Here is a 23305-nt window from a genome sequence, read left to right as displayed (position 1 = left end):
AGCATTTAGCAACAATAAAAGGCAACACGAGAGGCTACCACATGCATTTGCTTATGAAAATATATGGACAGAAGTGAGCACATTTCAGCAAAGGACAAAGACGCAGGACCTTTCAAAGGAGCCAATTGCGACAACAATCGATACATTTGAGGTGAAATCCATGAAAGGAACAGAGACTTACGTGTTTGTTCGCCCATGACATGAAATGCCAAGAAGCGCTGTCGAAGACATTTTTCGTAATCAGACCAGTCTTCCGCTGTCTTGTCGTAAGGAGGAAAAGGAGGTATAGACAACGACGAGAAACGGCCCGCATTGGATGCCGCGACGAAATCGTGAACCGCCGATGTGAGAAGCATTTGCTGTTCAATGAGACCTTGCAACAGTTGCTCTAAGGTTGCCATGAAAACCTGTGGGTCAACGATGAAAAGGAAAAATCCACTAACTCGTCACCAATTGTTATAATGTCAATTTGAACACATATTTTCAAAAACGACACTACACATGTAAGTCACAGAGCAAGTTGACAAAGCAAGACATGTGAACACAGTAACATTCAAATCAGCACTGAGTCCAAGCCTAGTGGACACTGGCCAGCTGGCCGCTTAGGTGGCGTGGCTGCTGCATGGCTGGCAGACAGTGCCGCATGTAGAGGGCGCGCGTAATTGCGCGGCGGCACTTTGAATGATCGGCGCATCACAACAGAAAGTTTTATAAACAAATTGAATTCATTTCTTCTTGACAGCACCTACTACATAGATGAATTTTTGAATAGACAGTATATTTGTGGCTGGGTTTCATTAACCAAATAATGTTGAAGATTAAGATCTAATAACATTCATTTATGTAAATAGCCAGCAAGTAGCCATGTTTAACAAAGAAAATGTATCTTACTTGTAAACAAGTTGATATGTTCCACATCATAGCAAGTTGTTGGAAGTATAATAAAAAATGGAACTAAACTTTTCAATCCTCTGAAGAGCCTAACATGATTCTGTGAAACATATTTGGTAAAAACAATTAATCTACACATATTTTTCCTCTTTTCAGTCATATTGTCTTCTTCAAGAATACACATTTAATTTAAAATTAAATTATGGTATGTTTTAAGGTTCTGCAAGGCATAATGAATTAATGAATTGTGTAATTTTGTTTCTGTACTTTTCTGCCAGTTTAATGAGACTAGAGCAAAGTCTTAATAACAACTGAGCATTTTATACATACATATCATTTTTGTTTCCCCATTTATGGTAAGTTGAGCACATAATAAGTAATAAATAAATAAATGATTTATTTGTCCATAATAAGTTTTGCAGTCATGGATGCACCCTATCAGCAAGATAGGATCGTGATGTTTATAAACATATGAATATTAAAAAGAGTTAAGAAATAAAGATAAATTATACACAACAACATTAAAAATCCTTGATGGAGTACAAACATTTATCAATTTACAGTTGCTTTAATTTTGTCTTAAATATGTGTCCATTTAACAGTTTTATGTCATTTGGCAGCCTGTTATAAAAATGTTTTCCAGCAGAAAAATGGTCTATGATCTGTTGCTTTTTTATTACTAAATTTTATGCGATAATTCTCTCCTTTTCTTGTATTATAATTATGGATTTCACTATTGGTTATACCATGCTTCCTATTTTGTTTTACAAACAATATATTTCTTAGAACACACAATGAATACACTGTTAGCATGTTATACTTAATGAAATGTTCGTTACAAGACTGACATTTACTAATGTTAGATATTACCTTAATTGCTCTTTTCAGAGCTCTGAAAGCCCTATCCATGTACACTGTTGGTGCCCCACCCCAAATCTCAGTACCATATTGTAGATGGGAGTGTATAATTCCAAAATAGATTTGTCTTAAGACAGTTGGCACCATTATGCTAGAACAGCGTTTTAGCTGGTATGTGTTACAGGAGATTTTTTATACACGTGGATGATGTGCTCCTTCCATGTAAGACATTCATCTACTGTAATTCTTCGGAATTTATGTTTAGTAATTGTTTCAACTGATAACTCTGGCTCAGTATACACTTGTCTTGATTTATAATTTAGCAGAAACTCCATTCAGAATTGTCATTATTCAGCACCGATTTGTTTTTGGTGAGATATTCTGCAGTGAGGCCTAACGTTCCCTGTATTATTTTGCACTGCTAACTGTTTTGTAGAGCCACAGCCTATGAAGGAGGTATTGTCAGCGTAATTTACCAGGTTTGAATTTTGTGCAATTATTATCTCATTCGTGTACACAATAAACAAAAAAGGCCCAATCATGTTTCCCTAAGGTATCCATAGTTAAGAATGTTATAAGATGATTTTACTGTTCGTATATGTCCCCCCAGTTGTATGGTACAGCTTAACACATAGTACCCTATCAGCAAGATAGGATCCTAACAAGTCTAATCCCCCCCCCCCCCCCTTTTGACTCCATAAGTTTTAATTTATATATATTAGAATGATTTAGAGTCAAAAACCTCAGATGGGTCAAAATCAATGAGAATAATTTCATTTCCATCATCAAGATTATTCAGTAACAGCTGTTACTGTAGACATGCTCTTCCTGAAACCATGACAAGAGCTTTTTGAGAGATTGTACCTACAGAAAAATGATTCAAGTTGATCAAGAAGTGGCCTTTCCAATGACTTATTAAGTATTGACCCTGAAATAGGCCTATAATTTTGTATACTGCTAGTTATTCCCTTTTTATGCAATGGTCGTATTTCAGTGACTTTTAATGAGTCAGCAAATGACCCCTGACTGAACAAGCTGTTTATTAAATGTTGTAGTGGGTTTATTAATTCGTTACTGCATTATTTACTTTTTTTACAGTAATTTGGCTGAGATGTCATCCAAGCCACTGGATGTATTTGCTTTTAAGTTGGAAATTGTTTGCAGGGTTTTCAGTTATGTAACACACTCAGGAAGAATGAGTGCCATTACTGAGATTTAGCACCTGTGGTGGATCAATCACATACACCCTATTCTTCTTACTAAATTGGTCTCTGAATGGCTCACATACTTCCATTTGGTCACTCAGCAATTTTTCATTGCCTCATATTATTAAGTTATTGCACAATGCATTTCCCCCACCCCCCACTTTCCTTATTTACTATACTCCTTACTGTTTTCCTAACATTGCTAGATTGGCTCATCTGTTCTGCATACATAAATGCTTTTAATGTCTTAAGTGCTTCCCTGTAGGTTTTTCTACAGGCTTTGTATTTAGACTGGAAGTACTGCAGTTTGGTGTCTCTAAATATATATATAAAAATCCTTCATATCATCCTTTAAGGGGAGGTTTACTATCTTTGGCCCCAAAAAAGCATGTTCATTGAGAATTTTTTTCTCTGGATGTGTTATAGATATCATTGTAAAATTTGGTCATAATGTTTATTGATATTTCCTCTACAAACTGGAATTTTTTCGATTGGAAATGCAAGAGCAAAGGGGGAAGTGCCGTCGGAACAAAACAAAATTTCGATGCAGACCGCCACACACGATAAGTCACAGGTCATCCAGCTCGTCTGAAATCAAAATTGAGTTGACATTAGCCAAGTATATAAGATTCTTTAGGAGTTGTATCTCGCTTAAGTTATTTGGACCATAGGAAAGAAAATGGCAGCCACATGAAAAAAATTAAAAGGGGGGTTTTTTCATCGATTTTTCGACTTCGTCGGCCAAATAAAAATATTTATAGTTGATGGGTCAGAATAAAAGTGGTACAACTCCTAGATAATTTAGTTAGCTTCGATGTAAACAAAGAATCATACCAATTCGTTCAGTAGATTTGAAGTTACCATACCGCGCAATAAAAAAAAGTCATTTCAAGAAAAATGCATTTGTAGTTTTGACTACATATGAATGTAATATTAAGCAACTTACATTCAATCTGCTATTCTGAGTCTATTAGCTAATCCTTCCTCTTCCTCATAGAGGTTGTTCTGCTCAATCTGTACCATCCTGCGCTGCAACAGAGCCTCTCGTGCAGCCGGTGACAAGCGGTTTTCGGCCGCTTGAATCCGGTGGATGTCTGAGTGCTTGGCAAAATGCATTGAATAGAGTCCCAGGGTGACATTCATCGTTGTCATGGTCTTCAGAATTGCTGAATACCTTTCGTTGAAGCTGCTCACTGCCAGGAAAGTTGCAATCTTCACAGTCTTCGCACCAGAAAGCAAATGCTTGGGGGCTAACTTCCAAACACATGTGTTCAAACTTTCATTTGAATTTAGTGTTTTTCCCCCAGTACAATAACTTATCCTCCAAAAGAAAAAGACTGTTGCATTAAAAAGGCCAATTTCAGGCAGATGCATTTTTTGGTTCTACCGTGAATAACAAACATTTCTGTTCTGTATTCGAGAAAACCGTTTCAGGGGTGGATTCTAAACACTTGTATGGATCCAAAAATGTAATTTAAAAAAAAATAGATTTTTTGAACCAAAAGATAGTAAACCTCCCCTTAATTCTATCACGTCAGAGGGAATTTAAGGTTCTTGAAACTGCCAGTTTATGTGTGCAAGGGTTTCCTTTAATGTGTGACACCTTTTCCATAAAAGGTAAATATGTTACCATTAGATACTATTTCTTTGTCTACATGAAGCTCTAGGACCAATAACTATGATCTGAATTGTGGTGCTCAGCAGTTCTAAACACAAAGTCTTCCTTGCTGAAGTTTGTAATAACATGATCCATACATACCTGAGAGACACGTGTCAGTCTTTTTGCTGTTGAAATCACATGGAAGTAATTATAGGACTGCAACATACCAGTATATCTAAGGTAATTTACATTATTATTTAAGGAGTCAATGCTCACATCCTGTAGTATTATAGCCTGTTTATGAGTTTAGAATTTATCAATAAACTCCTCTAAATGACAAAAGAATTAGGAGATCTGTACAGCTACCTATTATTAAACTGCTATTCTGAACTTTATTCATACTGCAGCTATTTCAAAAATCATCTCATATACAAATTTATCAACCCAATGAATTTTTTTGTACTGGACATTATTTTTGACATAAATACCAACACCTGTATGTTGTTTCCTACAACAGACACTGACAGTTTTATAATTACATAAAGTAATGCTATACATTTCTTCAGTTTTGCACCCCAGTTCATTCACAAGATAAATATGAGGAGTGCCATTATTTAGAAATTCGTCAATTTCTTCAATTTTGTTGGGAATATATTGGATGTTTTGTGATATTACTTCGAGTTTACTGTCTTTTATGATGTTGTCAACATCTCTTTCATTTTCTGCAGGTGTGTCTCATTTCTGGCTCATTTGTATGTGGGGTAGATTTGAAATGGCAGTCATTGTGGAACCCTTCCCCTGATTCTAAAAAGTTTTCTGTAATCAAACTATGTATCATACAATCTGACTGTTTGGTGTACATTTTATTTTTCTTGGCTATAAAACACAGTTCTGATTGTCAGAACTTTATCTTGTGATCAGTACAAATAAGTTATTTTCTTCCTGTTTACTAACAGTATTTCCAGTGGCTTTTGACACATTTCTTTTAAAACAGTTTTTGATAGTTTTGTTGCAATCCAAGTTTCTCATAAGATAAGAAGAGTGTCATTCACTGTTTCCTTGAATGTTCTCTCTCTCTCTCTCTCTCTCTCTCTCTCTCTCTCTCTCTCTCTCTCTCTCTATCTATCTATCTATCTATCTATCTATCTCTATCTCAACTCCCTCCCCACTCCCCATCCTCTCTCTGATAGTGACTGGGAAGCATTGTGAAGCTTCTTCAATTGCTTTGATGTTTTAATGTGATTTATTTATATAATTTTTAAATGTGGAGGAAATTTTATTAGATCCCCTGATATAACAACAAATGTAAACTTACCTGTGATTTTCTTTACAGACACTGTAAAACCAGTGAAATTTGATGGCAAAAATTTCTTCAGCAGTCCTCTTAATATTAAGAAGGAGTGAGTATTATTACAATTGTATTTTTGTTTGTATGAGTATGTCACTTTTATTGTAACTCATTTCCAGTGAGGACTTATAAATATCTCACGTGATTCTAAAGACAAACTTTTTTAAGAAATGAATAAAATTCAAATCATTTTACAACATTTGTTTCTTAACATTATCATTGACTTAATGAATTTGGATACATCTGCATTACATTACAATATTAAAGTGCTTTTCATTTTAGTGTTTTGAATTACTGAGGAGTGTCAACTAGCCTTGTTACCAGAGTAAATAAAACACACACACACACACCCACACACATACACACTCACTGGTCATACCGGACTCGAGAGTCCATTACCGCAGCAACGTATTTTCGCCATCTGTCCCTGTCTTGGGCTGTTTCCTTCTATTCACCTTCAATACCTAGGCTTCTCAAATCAGCCTTCACATTGTCCTTCCATCTACACCTCAGTCTCCCCACAGGGGGTTTTTCCTCTAAGTGCCCTACCAGTACTCTGCGCACTGCCCTGCCCTCATCCATTCGAGTTAGGTGACCCAACCATTGCAGCCTACATGATTTAATAATACTGATTAAGTCAGGACTTGAATAGAGTTCGTGAACCTCGTTGTTATGCAGTTTTTGCCACTCTCTGCTAATGTCACCCCTTTTTGCTCTGAACATTTTCCTCAAGATTTTGTTTTCCAGTACTCGAAATGGCTTTTCATTTTGCACAGTGAGACACCCATTCTCACACCCATACAGCATAACTGGTAGAATAATAGTTTTGTATATTCTAATCTTTAAATTCCTAGACAATATCCATGATGAAAGTAATCTATTCAGTGAAAAGTAGTACACATTTCCCGCCCGTAAGCTCTTCTTCAGTTCGGATTCAATCTCATTTCTTAAAGTGATATCCATGCCTAGATACTTAAATGTGTTCACTTTTTCAAACCAAATGTCTCCAACTCTTAACACACCATAAGAGTCACACAAAATGTTTAATAATGCACATAAAAGAATTGTTAGCTTAGTTCATCAAAACATTAAAGTACTGAGTATAAGGTAGAAAGATTCTTGCCTGTTTGGAAAATTTAGAAAGCTCTCAAAAAGATAGATATTCTTTGCCTCTTTGAGCACCACATAACCACAGGCTTACAGATGCTAAACATAAAAGATTACATTCCAGTATCTTACTCATGTAGATCTAATATGGAGAAAGGAGATATTGTTCCATGTATTAAGCTAGAAAACAAGTTCAAAAACATTGAGACAAGTAGAGTTTACAGTGATCTGCACTTAGCAGTATGTGCTGGTAAATTAATACTCAAAAATAGTTCAGCTTTAATTGTTTATAGACCCAGCAGCAAATGCTCACTCTGATCATGATACACAGTAAGTTAGGATAAATTAGACAGTGTCTTACAGTACAGATGTTTTCAACAATATTTTACAGGAGATGACTTGGTATCAAATCCATAAGAAACCAAATGCTGAACAAATTTTATCTATTCCATGATAAGTTCATATCATTATTTGAAAACAACTTTCTGCATAGGCAAATCAGAAAGGACATTGACTGGCCATGTAAATACCATGAATCACTATAGGGATTAATGAATCTTGTGGAATGAAAAAGGAATTGTATCTGTTGTCGAGAATGAGTAAAGATCCTGTGCAGTTGCACACTACAAAAACTACTCACAGTAACTTAGGAAATTTATTTTAAAAAATCAAGGAACATGCATATTATATCATAAATGAATAATTCTGGCATCAGACTTACGGCAGTAAAACTAGCCAAGAACAGGATAAATCAATATTGACTTCAATGTAAGAGCTATAAATGATGACTCACAGACAGCAAATTCATTTAATAACCATGTCATAATATAGCAAAAAATATAGGGGCAAACACTCTGAGAAGAAATGCACAGCTGTATGTTGAAAAAGCAACTCTCGTAAAATCCAGCCATATTACATGTGTCACCAACTTCTCCCTCTGAAATTAACAAAAAAAAATGTATATTCCATCAAAATAACAGGTCATATGAATTTGATGGTGTTTCCAACAGAGCTAAAGATTTATTTCCACATACTAAGCCCTGTCGTACATGAAATAAGTAAAAGCATCACTTACTCATGGCATTTTCCCAGAGAGATTGAAATAAGCCATTATTAAATCTCTCTGTAAGAAAAGCTGTTGGAGTGATGTCAATAACTACTGGCCTGTATTGCTACTGATATCATGTTCCAACATTTTTGAGAAGTTCATGTATTCTAGAATAGTATTCCAGCTGAGCAACAACAATACCATCAGTAACTCACAGTGGGGATTTCAGAAGAGTTCCTCTACTGAGAATGTCATTTACATGTTGACTCACCGTATTTTACAAGAATAAATACCAGAATGGCAGTAGCTGGTATTTTCTGTGACCTAGGTAAGCCATTTGACTGTGTGAACCACAATATCCTCGTAGAAAAGCTGAAGTTTGACCAGTGGGTAGTGTCATTAATCAATGGAGATTGTTTCAATTGTGAAGAAGTCACATATGGAGTTCCCAAAGGCACAATCTCAGGTCTACCATTGTTCCTCACATGTATAAACAATGTTCTATCTAACATACAACAATCAGAATTAGTGCTTTTCGCGTATGATACTAGTATTGTAATCAATCCAAGTGTACATACAGCAACAGAAGAAGTGGTAAACAATCTTTGTAACATTGTCATTGGCAGGTTTCCTGTGAATGGCCTCACTCTCAATTTTAAAAAGGTACATCATATTCAGTCCTGCACATCTGGAGATCTGAATCGACAATAAATGTAACACATGGCAAGGAAATAATTAATTGGCCAGAAATTTCAAAAAAATTTTGGTGTCCATATTGAACAGAACTTAAACCAGAAAAGCACACTTTAGAACTCATAAAACAACTTAGTTCAGCCACGATTTTAGTTACAACCATTGTAAATATTGGTGAGAGAGAATCAGTAAGTTGACATATCTTCATTCAATAATGTCAGTTGAATAATGTTCTGGACTAAATCGTCTTTAAGAAAGAAGTCTTCATTGCTTAAAAACATGCTATATGAATAATATTTGGTTTACCCCCAATCATGTTGTAGACATCTGTTTAAGGAGCTGAGCATTGTGATTACTGCTTCACAGTGACCCTTGTAAAGTATGTTGCAAACAATGCACTGCAGTTCAGAGGAGCAATGATTTACATAATTACAAAATCAGAAGAAAAAAGATGTTCATTACTCCACATTAGTGTTGCCTTTAGTGCATTAAGTGGTGCACAACACTAGAATTAAAATTTTTCTAACTTACCAAGAGATAAAATGTCTGACAGGCAGCAAAGTAAAATTTCAAAACAGCTGAAGAAGTTTATCTTTTACAATTCCATTTATTCAATAGAAGAATTTCTGTTATTGTAACATTTAAAAGGTGGTGGGTAGGAATTCTAACTCACAAATACATATTTAATAATAATAATAATAATAATAATAATAATAATGTAAAAAAACTTCTAAATTTTAAGAATGTAGCCATATTTACAAATTAATTTGCAATGTGAATGTAAAGTTACTCATTCCATATCATTAAGATTTATCTTACAAATGATCCATGGAAGATGAAACTAACTAACTGAAAGTCAGTCTCAGAGTCTTTCATAATAACATTCTCAAATAAAATCGTCTCAGTCCCTTCGAATAAAAAACTTTATCTTTTGGCAGCAGTCTTCACCCATACTTCCAGAGCTGGAACAGTGTTTCATTTATAGAGACATGATAGCAGTATCTGGAACCTTCCAGAGAGGACTGGAGTGGTGCATGTATAGGAAAGTGAGTTGGGTAGCTCAATGCAGCTCTGGCTTGCTGCATGACTGAGAGGTGTTGGGTTCAAGTGGCATGAAGTGCTATCACTCCCACCTCCCTACAAGCATCAGGCATCCATCTTTGCTTCCCAAAGTTCACCCTCATGCCCTACTAATTATGCACCTCTGGTCTCTGATGTAAGTGTTGGAATTTATTCTAATTTCATTCACTGCTCTTATAATGGAATCCCAGTATCGTACTGCATGAGTCAAGACTCTCATCTTTTCAGATTGTATTTTGTGTCCATTCTTTAGGCAATGTTCATCCACAGCTGAATTTTCAAGTTTGCTATGTTTAGTGTGTAGTGTGTGATGAGAACACCACTCAGCATCAGTGTGAATAGTTTCGCCTAAGTGGATGCTACCACATTCACAGGGGACTCCTTACACACTAGGCACAGGATCTACATCATCTTTAACAGGGTGTAACATATCTTGTATCGCGTAGGTGGACCTCTGTCCATGTCTCTGCAGACTGTACATGGGTTGAGACCACTGTCCGGGCACGCCTCTAAGATATGAGATATGTTATGCCTCCATTAATGACAATGTAGATATTTGAGTGCCAATGTGTAAAGTGTCCTTTGCACTCATTGACAGACTGGAATCTACAGGCAGTTAGACAGGTAAGCTATAGTATAGTGTTGGTGTTCATTGGTTTTCAACACTGTCATTATGATTGTAGAAACACTTGTTCCATCAGTATTCCATGGCAACAGAGTCTACATTGTAAGTGCAAAACATTTTCAAAGGTGTCATGATAGTGTGCTGAAATTCATATTGGCTATGAATTGCATACAACCCAAGTGTTTCTACATTGTTCACAATAACAGTAATCAACATTTCAGTAGTACCCAAAAATGTCTCAATAGAGAAATGAAAGATTGTCTTTAGATTTGTCATCACATACACTTTTTCTTCCAGCACCAATATTTCTGCCAGTTTTAATGATTCAAACGTGAATTTTGAGAAGATACAAGAAGAATCCCTCTTCATGGAGAATGAAACATTCTGGGAGCAAGATATGTATGATGAAAATGATGGACACCTTTTTCAGAAAAGGTAATGTAATTTAATCTTAACATTTTAATAATGATGGTACAGGGAAACAGGAAAAGTTTAAGTCACTAGAAAAAAATTAAGAAAAATGACAAAGCTTTATTTGGGATCAAAAATATGCTTTGTAAGATAGAACTTACATTTAGTATCTCTTAAAAAAATTACATCAGTCGAATGCCATCCAATCTTACTATAGGTTTTCAGTACACTATTTCTACAGAAGTAGAATGTGTCACTAGGGGTGCTGACAATTTATTCTGTCACTCATGACTTGAGTTGGGCAAAAATATTTGGCATAGTCTGATATGAAAAAGCCAAAAACTCAGAGTCCAGGTTAACCTAGCAGTGTTAACATTCCTTGAAACGATGTGATCCTAAAATACATTATTCATTGCTGTCATGCACTGTCTTGCCATGTGCAAAAATGGCCAAATATGCTAAATGCCAACATTTTGCAATGGTTGAAGCCTATGAGCCAAAAAATGTCTCAAGCATGTTGATATAATGTTCAGATGTCACAGCTACAGTGGTGCTTCATTCATACTCAAAAATGTAAAGGCCCATCATATTGTGACACAATACTGCAAGCCATATCATAACTTTGGCACTGTGTAATGGATACTGGTGGCTTTGAGCAGAATTATTTTGAGCCTATTAATTCAGGTTCTGTTTATTTGTGTAACTATTAAAAGATAATGGACTCCACAGCACATTCAAAAATTTTACACTCAAGCACCAAAGAAACTGGTTTAGGCATGCACATTCAAATACAGCGATCTGTAAACAGGGCCTGTGGCATGGTAGGCAAGCACTTTACCACTCAGCTAAGTGGGTAGACAGATTAAGTGTACATATTTCATGACTACTCCCTCCGTCACCTACCTCCTTACATGACGACAAGGATCAACAGCGTACACTCTATTACAATATGATTAAGCTGCCGGCAGTTAGTCTATTAAACATTAGTTTCTTCTTTCTTGCCTACATTTAACTATCATCACATGTTGCACTTGTAGGTTGTTTTGTAGCATAAATAAGGAATAAAGTATACAGATTTTTTTTTTTAATTAGTGTTGATGGAATAGTCTATCAGTTCTTGGAGAAACAGACAATTTAATAACATCAATTCACAGTATTAATGTTCCACAACAATACTCATTTAATAGTTCGTTATGAACTGGCTTTCAGCTTGTTAGCCCATTGTCAGATAACTTGAAGTTATCTAATGATGGCCTAAGAAACTGAAAGCTGGTTCATAACGAACTCTTAAATAAATGTTTTCTTCAGTTCTCTGAGTTATTTTATTGTTTTTGTGCTCTTAAATTTATTAACAGGTAACTTTTATCATTAGGCTCTTTGCATTTGAAGCTTGTTCTATATTCTTTTTCACAATGAAAAATTGTAATATATGCTGATATTTTCATTTTTCCTTTTAGTGTCACCATTGAACAAAGGCAAAGTTACGAAGTTGTATTTCGTACAGCAGAATCAAATAGCCTTCTCCTCTGGTTATCCAATGACTTTTCTTATGAATCTGATTTCTTCTCATTAATTATTTCTGACGGCTTTGTAGAACTTCATTTGACAGATGATAGAAAATTAGTTGCAAAATCTAAGGTAAGTATCTAATATTTTATTTCTTTCATAATTTTAAATAGATGTTGAATATTTATTTACAAGTTATTAAGCTTATCATGACCTAATGATTTTTCTCATTGTTATCCATTTATAAATTGAAACTGTAAGTGAAGATTTTAATTTAGAGAGGTAACTTACGTAAAAATAGGTTAATGCAATGCAGTGGTTAAGTCAGATCTTGTATAATATGTAGCACTTTAGGAACAATTTCAGCATAGCTTGTCAGCTCTGCTATCATTTAAATTTTCTTAATAATCAGTGGTAAATGATATTGTATTGCAGGTGTATGTGAGTGATGGGACATGGCATACAGTAACTGCTCATTTGAGCTCTCTACAAGTTGACAGTGAGAATCCAGTACGTATTCAGTTCAACAGAACATCTTTCCAGCCAGTATTCAGCACACTCTGGATTGGTAAATATTTAATGTTTGGTATATACAGTGAAGCCCCTTACTGACATCCCTTGAACTTGACAGAATCACTTACAACTTTGTATTAAACATAATGTTCTTCATACTTGCAACTATTGCTAAACTCTGTAAAATAATGGCATGTGCATGTCAGTGAATAAATATTTCATCAGAGATTTTGAGTGTTTTCCCTGACTCCTGTAGAAGTAGACTTTGGAGAAACTAGTTATATAAACGTATATATGAAGTCTTCACGGGATGTCAGCCGAGTAGCGTGTTATCTCCTAGCAACGATTTGATGGAATGCCTCTCCATCATGGACCTCTATCTTAATGTCAACAGCTGCCACCACCACCCTGCGCAATGCAATTCTGTACTCAACACCTTAGTGCACAAGGCCAGGTCGATCTGCGATAAGGCAAGTTTGCCAGGAGAATTGCAACATCTCAAGAACATCTTCAAGAAAAATGGATACAGTGAGACACAAATAAGCAGAGCTCTGAAGACCAACCACAAGAAGAGAGAAGAGAGACCGGATGAAGATGAACCAATGGGCTATGCACTCTTTCTATATGCGGGTCCTCCAATGGCCAAGATCATGAGAATTCTCAAGAAACATAAAGTGAAGACTGTTATCCGCACAGTGGGAAAAATCAAAGACCTTCTCAGTTCAGCCAAGGATCCACTAGGTCTGACAGCACCTGGTGTGTACAAGATTGTATGCGAATGTGGGATGCAGTATATAGCACTGATGCAGCGTTACATCTCACAGTGCTGTTCTTAGAACTTCCCACCCGAACTTTGGTGGAAAGTTCTATGAACAGATAGATGGTGTAGTTACGCGCTCCTTCCTAACACCAGGCATAGCCAACCTATACAAGGAGCACTTCAAAAAGCTACCACTGGACACTGATAAACACAAGCCAAAAACCTTCTACAGGTAAGCTGACGATACTTTTGTAGTTTGGCCACTTGGCGGACAGACTGCTAGAGTTCCATCAACACCTCAATGGTATACATGGAAATATCAAATTTACCATGGAGATAGAAGAGAACAGAAGTTTACCCTTTCTGGATATCCTGATCACAAGAAACATGGGCGGCATGCTGGAACATGTAGTGTACAGAAAGAAAACACACACGGACCTCTTTCTTAATGCCAACAGCTGCCACCATCCTGTGCAATGCAATTCTATGCTCAACATCTTAGTGCACAGGGCAAGGTCAATCTGCAATAAGGCAAGTTTGCCAGGAGAATTGCAACACCTCAAAGACACCTTCAAGAAAAATGGATACAGTGAGGCACAAATATGGAGAGCTCTGAAGACTGACCACAAGAAGAGAGAAGAGAGACCGGATGAAGATGAAGTAATGGGCTGTGCATTCTTGCCATACACAAATCCTCCAAAGGTCAATATCGCGAGAAATCTCAAGATACATAAAGTGAAGACTATTTTCCGTGCAGTGGGAAAAATCAAAGACCTTCTCGGTTTAGCCAAGCATCCACTAGGTCTGATGGCACCTGGTGTGTGCAAGATCGGATGCGAATGTGGGATGCAATATATAGGACAGATGCAACACTGCATCTCCCAGTGCCACAATGAACACATCAGGCATGTATGCTTGGGTCAGACCAACAAATCTGTTGTGGTGGAACATAGTATTGATGAAAAGCACACCTTCAATTTCGAGGACACAAAGAAAATTTGCAGTCAACCAGATTTTGGGACTCTGTAATCAAAGAGTCCATAGAAATACGGTTACACAACAACCTAATCAACCGCGACAGTGGCTACCACCTCAGCACAGCCTGGGAGCCTGCAATCAGAAAAATCAGAGAAGAATGTTCTGTTCCACCAACGGCCACAGACAGAGCAGACAGAGACAGACGCTGGTACACGAACCCCACACATGCCCGCCCCCCCCCCCCCCCCCCCTACCACCAGCCGCTCCAGGCACATCGGGCAATTCCGTGGGCACGTGATTGGTCGGCAGCAGGAATCGGAGAGTGGTCCAGCAGAGATATCAGCCTGTGACCAACAATTTCCCAACACTTCGCCTGAAGATAATGGAGACGCATTCCATTGAAATGTTGCTACAAGACGACGATGCTCCTCGGCTGACAATCCATAAAGACTTCATATATGAAATTCACTGAGAAAGGCTGCACTCACTTATAGTTATATAAATGGTTATGCACATGCATATTTCTTGATTTGACTTAATACCACACCTACACTTATTATCAAAAGTAAGATTGTAAGGAGTATCAAGCAAAATTTGTGACTCAACTGAGGATTTTTTTTTTTTTTTTAGGGGGACACAGTAAGTTATTGTGGATGGGGTTGAAAGTGGTGCAAAGATTGGCAACTTGCTTTAAATGTTCAAAAATGTAAAATAGTACACCTCACAAAATGAAAAAAATATAGTATCTTATTGCTACAGTATCAACTAGTCTCAGCTGGGACCAGTAAACTCATGCAAATAAATGTGTGTGACACTTTGTAGGAACATGAAATGGAACAATCACTTAGGTTCAGTCGTGGGTGAAGAAGGTAGGGGACTTCGGTTTATTAGTAGAATACTAGTGAAATGCAATCATCCTACAAAAGAGATTTCTTGTCATTCAGTCATATGACCCATGCTAGAATAATGATCAAGTATCTGGAAACTGCATGAAATATGACTAGCACAGTATACTGAACATATGCAGAGAAGGACATTAATTTGTTTGACCCATGGGAGCATGTTACAGATATGTAGAAAGAATTGAACTGGTGCACACTTTAAGATAGATGTAAACCATCCCAAGAAAGCCCAATTACAAAGTTTCAAAAACCAGCTTTAAATGAGAAGTCTATGAATGTACTACAGCCCCTACATATTGCTCCTGTCAGGATCATGGGGACAAGATTAAATTAGTTACACCATGCACAGAGGTAATTAAACACTCATTCTTCATGTGCTGCAATAAGTAAGACAGCTACCTTGAGTGTGTGGATCAACAAATGGATATGAGACAAAAGTGGGGAGAAAGCAACAGTACTGGCAACCAAACAGATAAGTGGAATGAAGACAGCACTGAAGAAGAAATTCATGTGTTTTTCGAGCAGTGTTCTAGAAAAATATCTCTAGAGGGCATCCTTGGCAAAGTAAATTTATTTCAGTCTGTTAATACCAATTCTATCTTGCTTTAATGTGTCTATCTACAGCCAATATATTGGAAAATTTCTTTGTTTTACCTTGTAAAATGAATTACATAGGTATATTATGGGTCCATCAGTGCCAAGTCTGTGGCTGTATTTCAAGTTCTAATTCACCTCTCTCCTTACTAACAGAGATTTATGGTCATATTTCAGGTTCATAAGTATATCTTTTTTTATTTCATTGAAATTTCATTTTCCGTTATTAGTATCACCTAATAAAGACAGAAAAAATATTAACTCTTCAGACTAAACTGCATGAATATACTGATGATTGCACACACACAGTTGAAATTAGTTTTTAAGTATGGTTTGAATCCCAGCCTTTGTGCAGATTTTCATTCATCGCTTCAGTCTGTGTATATATCGCAGATGTTTGAGACTGGAAAAGGTTTCTGGAGCCTTATAGTTTCATTTGGTAATTATATTAGTTATTTCTGTGGCAACACTCTTATATGTACAGATTTTTTTGTGAACTTATGAACTTTTACTCAGAATCATTGTAAGTAATATTTACTTTTTATTTATTTAGTCCTTCTAATCCTACCTGTATGGAATATAAACGAGGATATTGGACATGGTTAAGTCTTAACATAAAATACAATTTTTATTGCATTCCTAAGGACTAGATATTTAATTAATTTAGCAAAGAATCATATATACAACAAACATTGGAGACAACATGGAAAGTACAATATTCACAATGCTTTTTTTTATTTTTGTTGTTTGGTTTCTAGGTACTCTGTCAGACTGTGAAAGCAATGATCAATTAAATATGCCTTTAGCTCAGCCTTAAAACTACTGAATTTACTTACTGATTTAATATAGTTAGGTAGATTATTGTAAATTTTTATCCTGATGTGCAGAGTGCCTTTTGTCACAATGATGTTCTCACCTGTTTCATATGAAGATCAGATTTTTGTCTTGTATTGTATGCATGTATAGCTTCATTTTTAATAAGATATCTGGGTGCGTATCAAAATATTGTTTTATAAAAACTGATCTTTCATAGATAAAAATGCAAGGAAGAGGAAGAATTGAACTTTTTTTTTAAAATATGGATCTGCATGATTTCCTATTGTTTACCTCTTCAATAATTCTTAATATTCTCTTTTGCATCCTGAAAAGTTTAACACGTATTGTTCCATTGCCCCAGAAGATTATGCCATTTTTAATTACAGAATCCAAAAGAAGTAGTATACACTTAGCTTGCTGGCTTTGCCACAACAACTTTTTAAGATCCCTATCACGTAGCAGGCATTGATTTCATTAAGAAATTCAAATATTGCACTCTCAGTTGAATAGCCTTTCCTGAAACGATGCCGTGAGAGAGAGAGAATTTTATGTTTATTTAGGAAATCAGACAACCTCTTAAAAATTTTTGAAAATACAGGCAGTAGGGCCTGAAAGGTCTTTAGGATTTCAGTTTTTGAGCAGTGGTTTCAGTTTTGCTGTTTTAAGCATGAAGGGAAGGTTCCTGGTGCCAGTGAGCTTCTGCACAAGTGTGTCGAGGGTTCAGCTAAGACAAGACAGCATTTTTTAATCATCACATCTGGTATTCCATCAATTCCTCATGAGTACCCTGTTTTCAAGGTTTTTATAACTGATAAAATTTCTTCTGTATTTGTGGGTGAAAGGAACAATGATTTAGACATATTTCTTATGCTATTGTATGTTGGAGGTGTTATTTTGTTGTGTCCTTCAAGTCCATTCACCAACTGTTCACTTATGTTTGCAAAATATTTGTTGAAAGCCTCTGCAAGAAATCATTTGTCCTTCATAACATAAGTATATATTTTTTTACTGTTTGGTTTCACTTGCTGTTAGATTATTTATAACTACCCATATAGCTTTAGCATTTTTTTTAAATTTTCAATGTATTTATCATTTGCCATTATTTTAGCTTTCCTCACTACATTTTTGAGGATCCTCTTGTAATTCTTCAGGTATAAATGAAATTCATGAGACATGTTCTGTGTCTTTACTATACTGTGTAATCTTCTCTTCCTTGCACAAGAGATTATAATGCCTGTTGTAATCCAGTTGTTCTTGTTGAAGTTAAGTTGACATTTTTGTTATTTTAATGGAAATGCGGCTTCAAAATATGACATGAAGATTTCCATGAATTTTTCAAACTTTTTATTGGTATTTTCACAAGTATACACTTCATATCAGGTTTCTTCACTTAGTCTCTGTATAAAAACCTTTGTTTGTTACTGAATTTTCTTGTTTCTTTTACAAGTTCCTCTTTCTCATTTGTTTTGCTTGGGGTATGTAAAACAATTAACTGTGCATAGTGATCACTGGAGCCAGTACTGAGCTTTTCAGCACAGAATTTGCAATTCACATTTGCATTTATTAATATCTGCTCAATTGTTGAGCTTATTGTTGTTGTAACTCTTGTAGGAGAATCTATGGTGGCTTTCATGTTATATGTTCCAGTAGGGCCATTACAGTTTGCTGGTCTTTTGAGATTTCTTGAAAATCAATATTAAAATCTCCCCATATGATCATTGTTTTGTTGAGGTTTTTTATGGTGTTTAATGCTTCTTCTAGTTGATGACAGAAATCATTTAAGTTCCCATCAGGGCTCCTATATACGCAGATGATTATTAATTTTAATGCGGAGAGCTCAAATGCAGATACTTCAAAGACTTTCTCTTCAGCTAACAGTTCAATAGGTTTTATGTTACAATAATCAATACCAGTTTTAACAAATACACGTGACCCTCCATGACTAGATGTAGTTTTAGAGAATGATTATGAAAAAGTGAAGTCTGCAAGTTTTGTGACTGGTGTTGGATCTTTAGGCAGCCAGTGTTCAGTTATACACATTACAGAAGCATTTTTTAACTTATCAGTAAATAAAATTTCGAGTTAACTTACTTTGTTTTGCAATGATTGGACATGTTGATGAATCAGTATGAAATTAAAAGATTGTTTCGACTCTGGCATATTTAATTGATCATTTACCTTTATCTTGTCAGTAAAAAATAGTTTAGGTGTACTGTAAGTACTGTTTTTCTTTTCCCTAATGCATTTATTCTTCTAATATCATCTGCTGCAGAATTTTCTTCTGTGTCTGACTCCCCTGTTAGTTGTTCAGCTGCTCTGGTTGTTGATTCTGCTGCTGATGCGACTGTTGATGATTTTGCTGCTGGTTTAGAACTGGGCCTGCAATTGGTGGAGCTGTTACTACATTCATTGTTGTTGCTGTGACAATACTGAAGGCACCTTGTTTTTTCTTTTGTTGTCATTGATACTGGTGACAGAGGTCTTGCTGGCATTGTTTCCTTTGGATAATGGGGGGGGGGGGGGGGCAAGCTAGGATGATTTTGCTTTTGAGTGTTTGATGATGCCTCTTGTTGATAATTTCTTTAATTTTTTCAACAAGCATTTTTTTCCCCATGTTGTTAATGCAATCCATGTAATGTGTGGAATCTGTGCCCAATATTGTTAACATTTACAAGTTGTACATATCTGAAATATTTGCAAAGAAATGAAATTTGGTGGTTGTCATTAATTATTTCTTTGTTTATGCATGACAAAAATGGTAAATCATACCAGTGTGGGATGTTCAGCACTAAAACATCTGTGTGTGTCAACTGTCCTAAGCACCTTTTTACTTTTTGTTGCAAGTTTCATTTTTGTACACGGCATTTGACCCACCAAATAGCACAACAAAGTCTTCAGAGGATAAGTCAGCAAGGCCTGTGGATTGTACATGCTTGAAAACTTCTGACATAGAAGCACCAGGCTTTATGTAAGCGATTGTTTGTAAACTGGATTGACCATTCAGAAGGCAAGCAAATCCACGACCATGACTGTCTGCCATAATAACTACTACTTTTTTTTAATTTTTTTTATTTATCATTTAGTATCAGCACTGAACAAACACTTGATATTTAAGTCACACAAGTGTTCAGGTCTAGCAGACTCTTTCTCTTTCATAATAGTAATTGAGTTGTTAAGCATTATTTCGGATGTATCAGTCCGCGTATTTGTAGTTTCACATTCAGCTCGCAAATGAGTTTTATCATGTGCACAGTGTTTCTTATCTTGCATGTTGATTGCACACTGAATCTGCTTGTGAACACAATATTAGGTTCATTTAATAAGCTTCATTGAAAATGTGGCATTTTGTGACTGGTAGCAGCACTTGGAAAAAAAAATAATTGCTTTGTTTTTCACTTTGCCTGGAATTTTAAAGTTACTGTGAGACAAGTTTGCTGTCAGTTCACACTTTTCATATGTAAGTTTTTTTAGTTCACTCATCAGCATATTAATGGTTAGTTGCAGCCTACTTACACGATCATTTAACTTTCTGATTTCATCACTACAATTCACGCACACACTGTTTTTATCGGTATAATTTTCACTTTTTTCGCATGAACGCTATGTATATCAACACTAGCCGCCATCTTTAAGTAAACATAGTAACTCACAGTCAACAAAATTATCAACTATGTGATTTTATCCATTTCATTGCATATGATAACTAAAATAAAACTGTGGCATTTCGTGCAAAATTACTAGTTCTTTGCAATAATTTGTATTATAAAGTGTATGTGGGGCAGTATCAATCAAAACATATTTGTTTTCTATAAATAAATACTATTTTTATTTGAACATATGTAAGATTGTGTATCATTTATCCTTCTTTCCTCAGGTGGTGCCGCTGTCCTTCCAGCTGGTCTTCCTGCTCCTTTCTATGTTGGCTTCAGAGGGTGCATTGATAGCATTAAAGTGTCCCAAGAACAGATTGAACTGCAGCACCTTCATAATAATACTCAAGAAATAGAGTTTTGTGATGAAAATGATGTATGACTGTGTGGCAGTTATAGCATGCATTATGCCTCTGAAGCACACAGTTCCCAAACAGTTGTCATTTTACTACTGTTGTCCAAAAGCACCTGACTTTCATGAGGCACTCAGAGATGATCTTGTCTTATTATATATCATGATGCTCAGCTCACTTGCCTTCAGAATTTAATGTCTGATATTCAGACAACAAACAAACAACTCTCTTTTTGTCACTAAAAGAAGAAATCTTAAATAGTTGTTTCCTAGAAATAAATTAATGTAAATGGACTGTAACTGCATCTCATTATGCTGTTGTTTGGTGTGCACGATTGGAGGCACTTAAAAGCAGAGCCTTCTGAAAGACATTTCAAAGAGTTAATCTTTTCAGTTAAGCCACAGCAGTAACAAAATTTATGGACATTGTTGTTAGTATTACAACTGAAATAATGTGTAATTATATGCATATGGCAGTATCAATAGATACCATAGATGTTTGTTTATGATGCTAAATGCTGCCACAAACTATTATACAAGACTCTCGCATGAAATGATGCAGCATACCGGACATATCTGATTACACATTTTGCACCACAGATTGAGTAAGACCACAAAGTTGTGCATTAATCACTCAGATTTTATAAACTCCACATATGTACAAAGTAAAAAAAATTCTTAATAAAATGGTTCAATGGTTTTGATATGTTTGTAGTTTATTGGACTATTTCCCTTGAAGTATCATGTTCCACACATCCTAACTGGAAGAGTTGATATTGAGATTAAAACACTGGACCTACACTTTGAAAGAGTGGGTTCAAACATCATCTTGGTACATCACCTAGAAAAAATGACAATGAAAACTCCAGGTTATAGTATCAACAATATTAGGAAAAGCATAGATTGCTATTCATCACGAAGACAACATATTGAATTGCAGACAGGCACAACAAAAAGACTGTTACAAGTTTAGGTTTTAGCCAAAGCCTTCTTCGGAAAAGCAAGCACACCTCAATTGCGGATGACCAGCAGCTTGAACCAGAATGGGGCTGCACACAGAGCAGCAATCTGGAGTGGGGCAGGGAAGTGAGAGGGATAGCAGGGTACAGGTGAGGAGAGAGAAGAATGCCATATGCACTAGATGGAGGGGGAAAGGAAGTCAGGAGGCTATGGGTGGGTGGGGGTAGTGGGGGAAGTAGGAAATGAGAGGAGAGGAGAGGAGCAGGGACAGGGGAAATGTGTACAACTGGCAGAGTGTGAGGGTGAGAGAGCACGAACAGGAAGGATGCGATATGACAGAAGGGAAGGGAACTGTTGGGTGGAGGGTGTGAGGGCAGTAGGTTACTCTAGGTTGAGGCCTTGATAATTTTAGGAGCAGGGAATGGTTGTAAGGATAACTCCTGTCTGTGCAGTTCAGTTAAGCGGATAGTGAAGGGGAAGACCTGCTTGTGAAGCAGCCATTGAAATCAAACGTTTAGTTGCATGTTGTGCCACAAGGTAGTCTACCATGCTCTTTGCCACAGTTTGGTGGTGGCTGTTCATCCTGATGGACAGCTGGCTGGTAGTGGTCATACCAAAAGAAAAAGCTGTGCAATAACTGCAGCAGAGCTGCTATATGCTCTGGCTACTCTCAGAACTGGCCCAGTGCCTCAGGGGGTACGATAAGCCTTTGACAGGACTGGAATAGGAAGTGCCAAGTGTATGGTTTGGGCAGGTCTTCCACCTCTGACTTCACCTAGTAAAGAGTAATGTGGAAACGAAGCTCTCATGTTAAGCTGGCATATTCTAGCAAATAAGAATTCCATAGCACAAACAAGCAGTGCACTTTAAAGAACTCAGTCAGTATTCTCGGCAGAATTTCTTGGCATTTGACTCCTGGATGATTTCTGATGAGATGCACAATGAAAATGTCTCGAAGCAGCTAAGCGCAGCATAAATGTCTCGAAGCAGCTAAGCACAGTATGTTACATAAAGAGATTTCTTGAAAATTACTGACACAAACACTACCTGAGAAGAATTTATTTGATTTTTTCAATGAATTTTAAGAATTACAAGCAGTACAAAATGGAACATCCTGCAAACAGGAATACTGCCCTTACCATCTATACCAAGTTATAAATTACAGTCCTTAAACAAATTTTTCTGTTTGTATGTTAAGGCTAATATCAGGTACTACTGTAGGGATTTTGATACAGTTTTCTGTAATAAAGGGTGTCTCAAACTCTTTGGGTCAAACTGAATCGGGTGTAGAAAGTTGCAAAAAAGAATCATTTGCAACATGTGTTCTGCACAGCTGAGGGCATCATGTCAACCATTATTTAAAGACCTAAAAATATTAATTGTCCCCTCTTTATACATCTTTGACTTG

General features: G+C 36.3%; 1 protein-coding gene across 1 annotated transcript in view; it reads left to right on the top strand.

Moving 5' to 3' along the window:
• Positions 1 to 21641, top strand: part of LOC126353876 (agrin-like) — a 342153-nt gene extending 320512 nt beyond the window's left edge. The window contains exons 23-27 of the mRNA XM_050003066.1: positions 5888 to 5954; positions 10753 to 10890; positions 12324 to 12504; positions 12808 to 12940; positions 20810 to 21641. Of these exons, the coding sequence (XP_049859023.1) occupies positions 5888 to 5954; positions 10753 to 10890; positions 12324 to 12504; positions 12808 to 12940; positions 20810 to 20967 (677 nt within the window). The 3' untranslated portion in view covers positions 20968 to 21641. The remainder of the gene's footprint in view (positions 1 to 5887; positions 5955 to 10752; positions 10891 to 12323; positions 12505 to 12807; positions 12941 to 20809) is intronic.
• The last annotated feature ends 1664 nt before the right edge of the window (positions 21642 to 23305 follow it).

This window comes from Schistocerca gregaria, chromosome 3 (assembly GCF_023897955.1).
Source record: "Schistocerca gregaria isolate iqSchGreg1 chromosome 3, iqSchGreg1.2, whole genome shotgun sequence".
Lineage (NCBI taxonomy): Eukaryota > Metazoa > Arthropoda > Insecta > Orthoptera > Acrididae > Schistocerca > Schistocerca gregaria.
The sequence above is the reverse complement of the archived record's forward strand: the minus strand, read 5'-3'. Positions and strand labels throughout refer to the sequence as shown.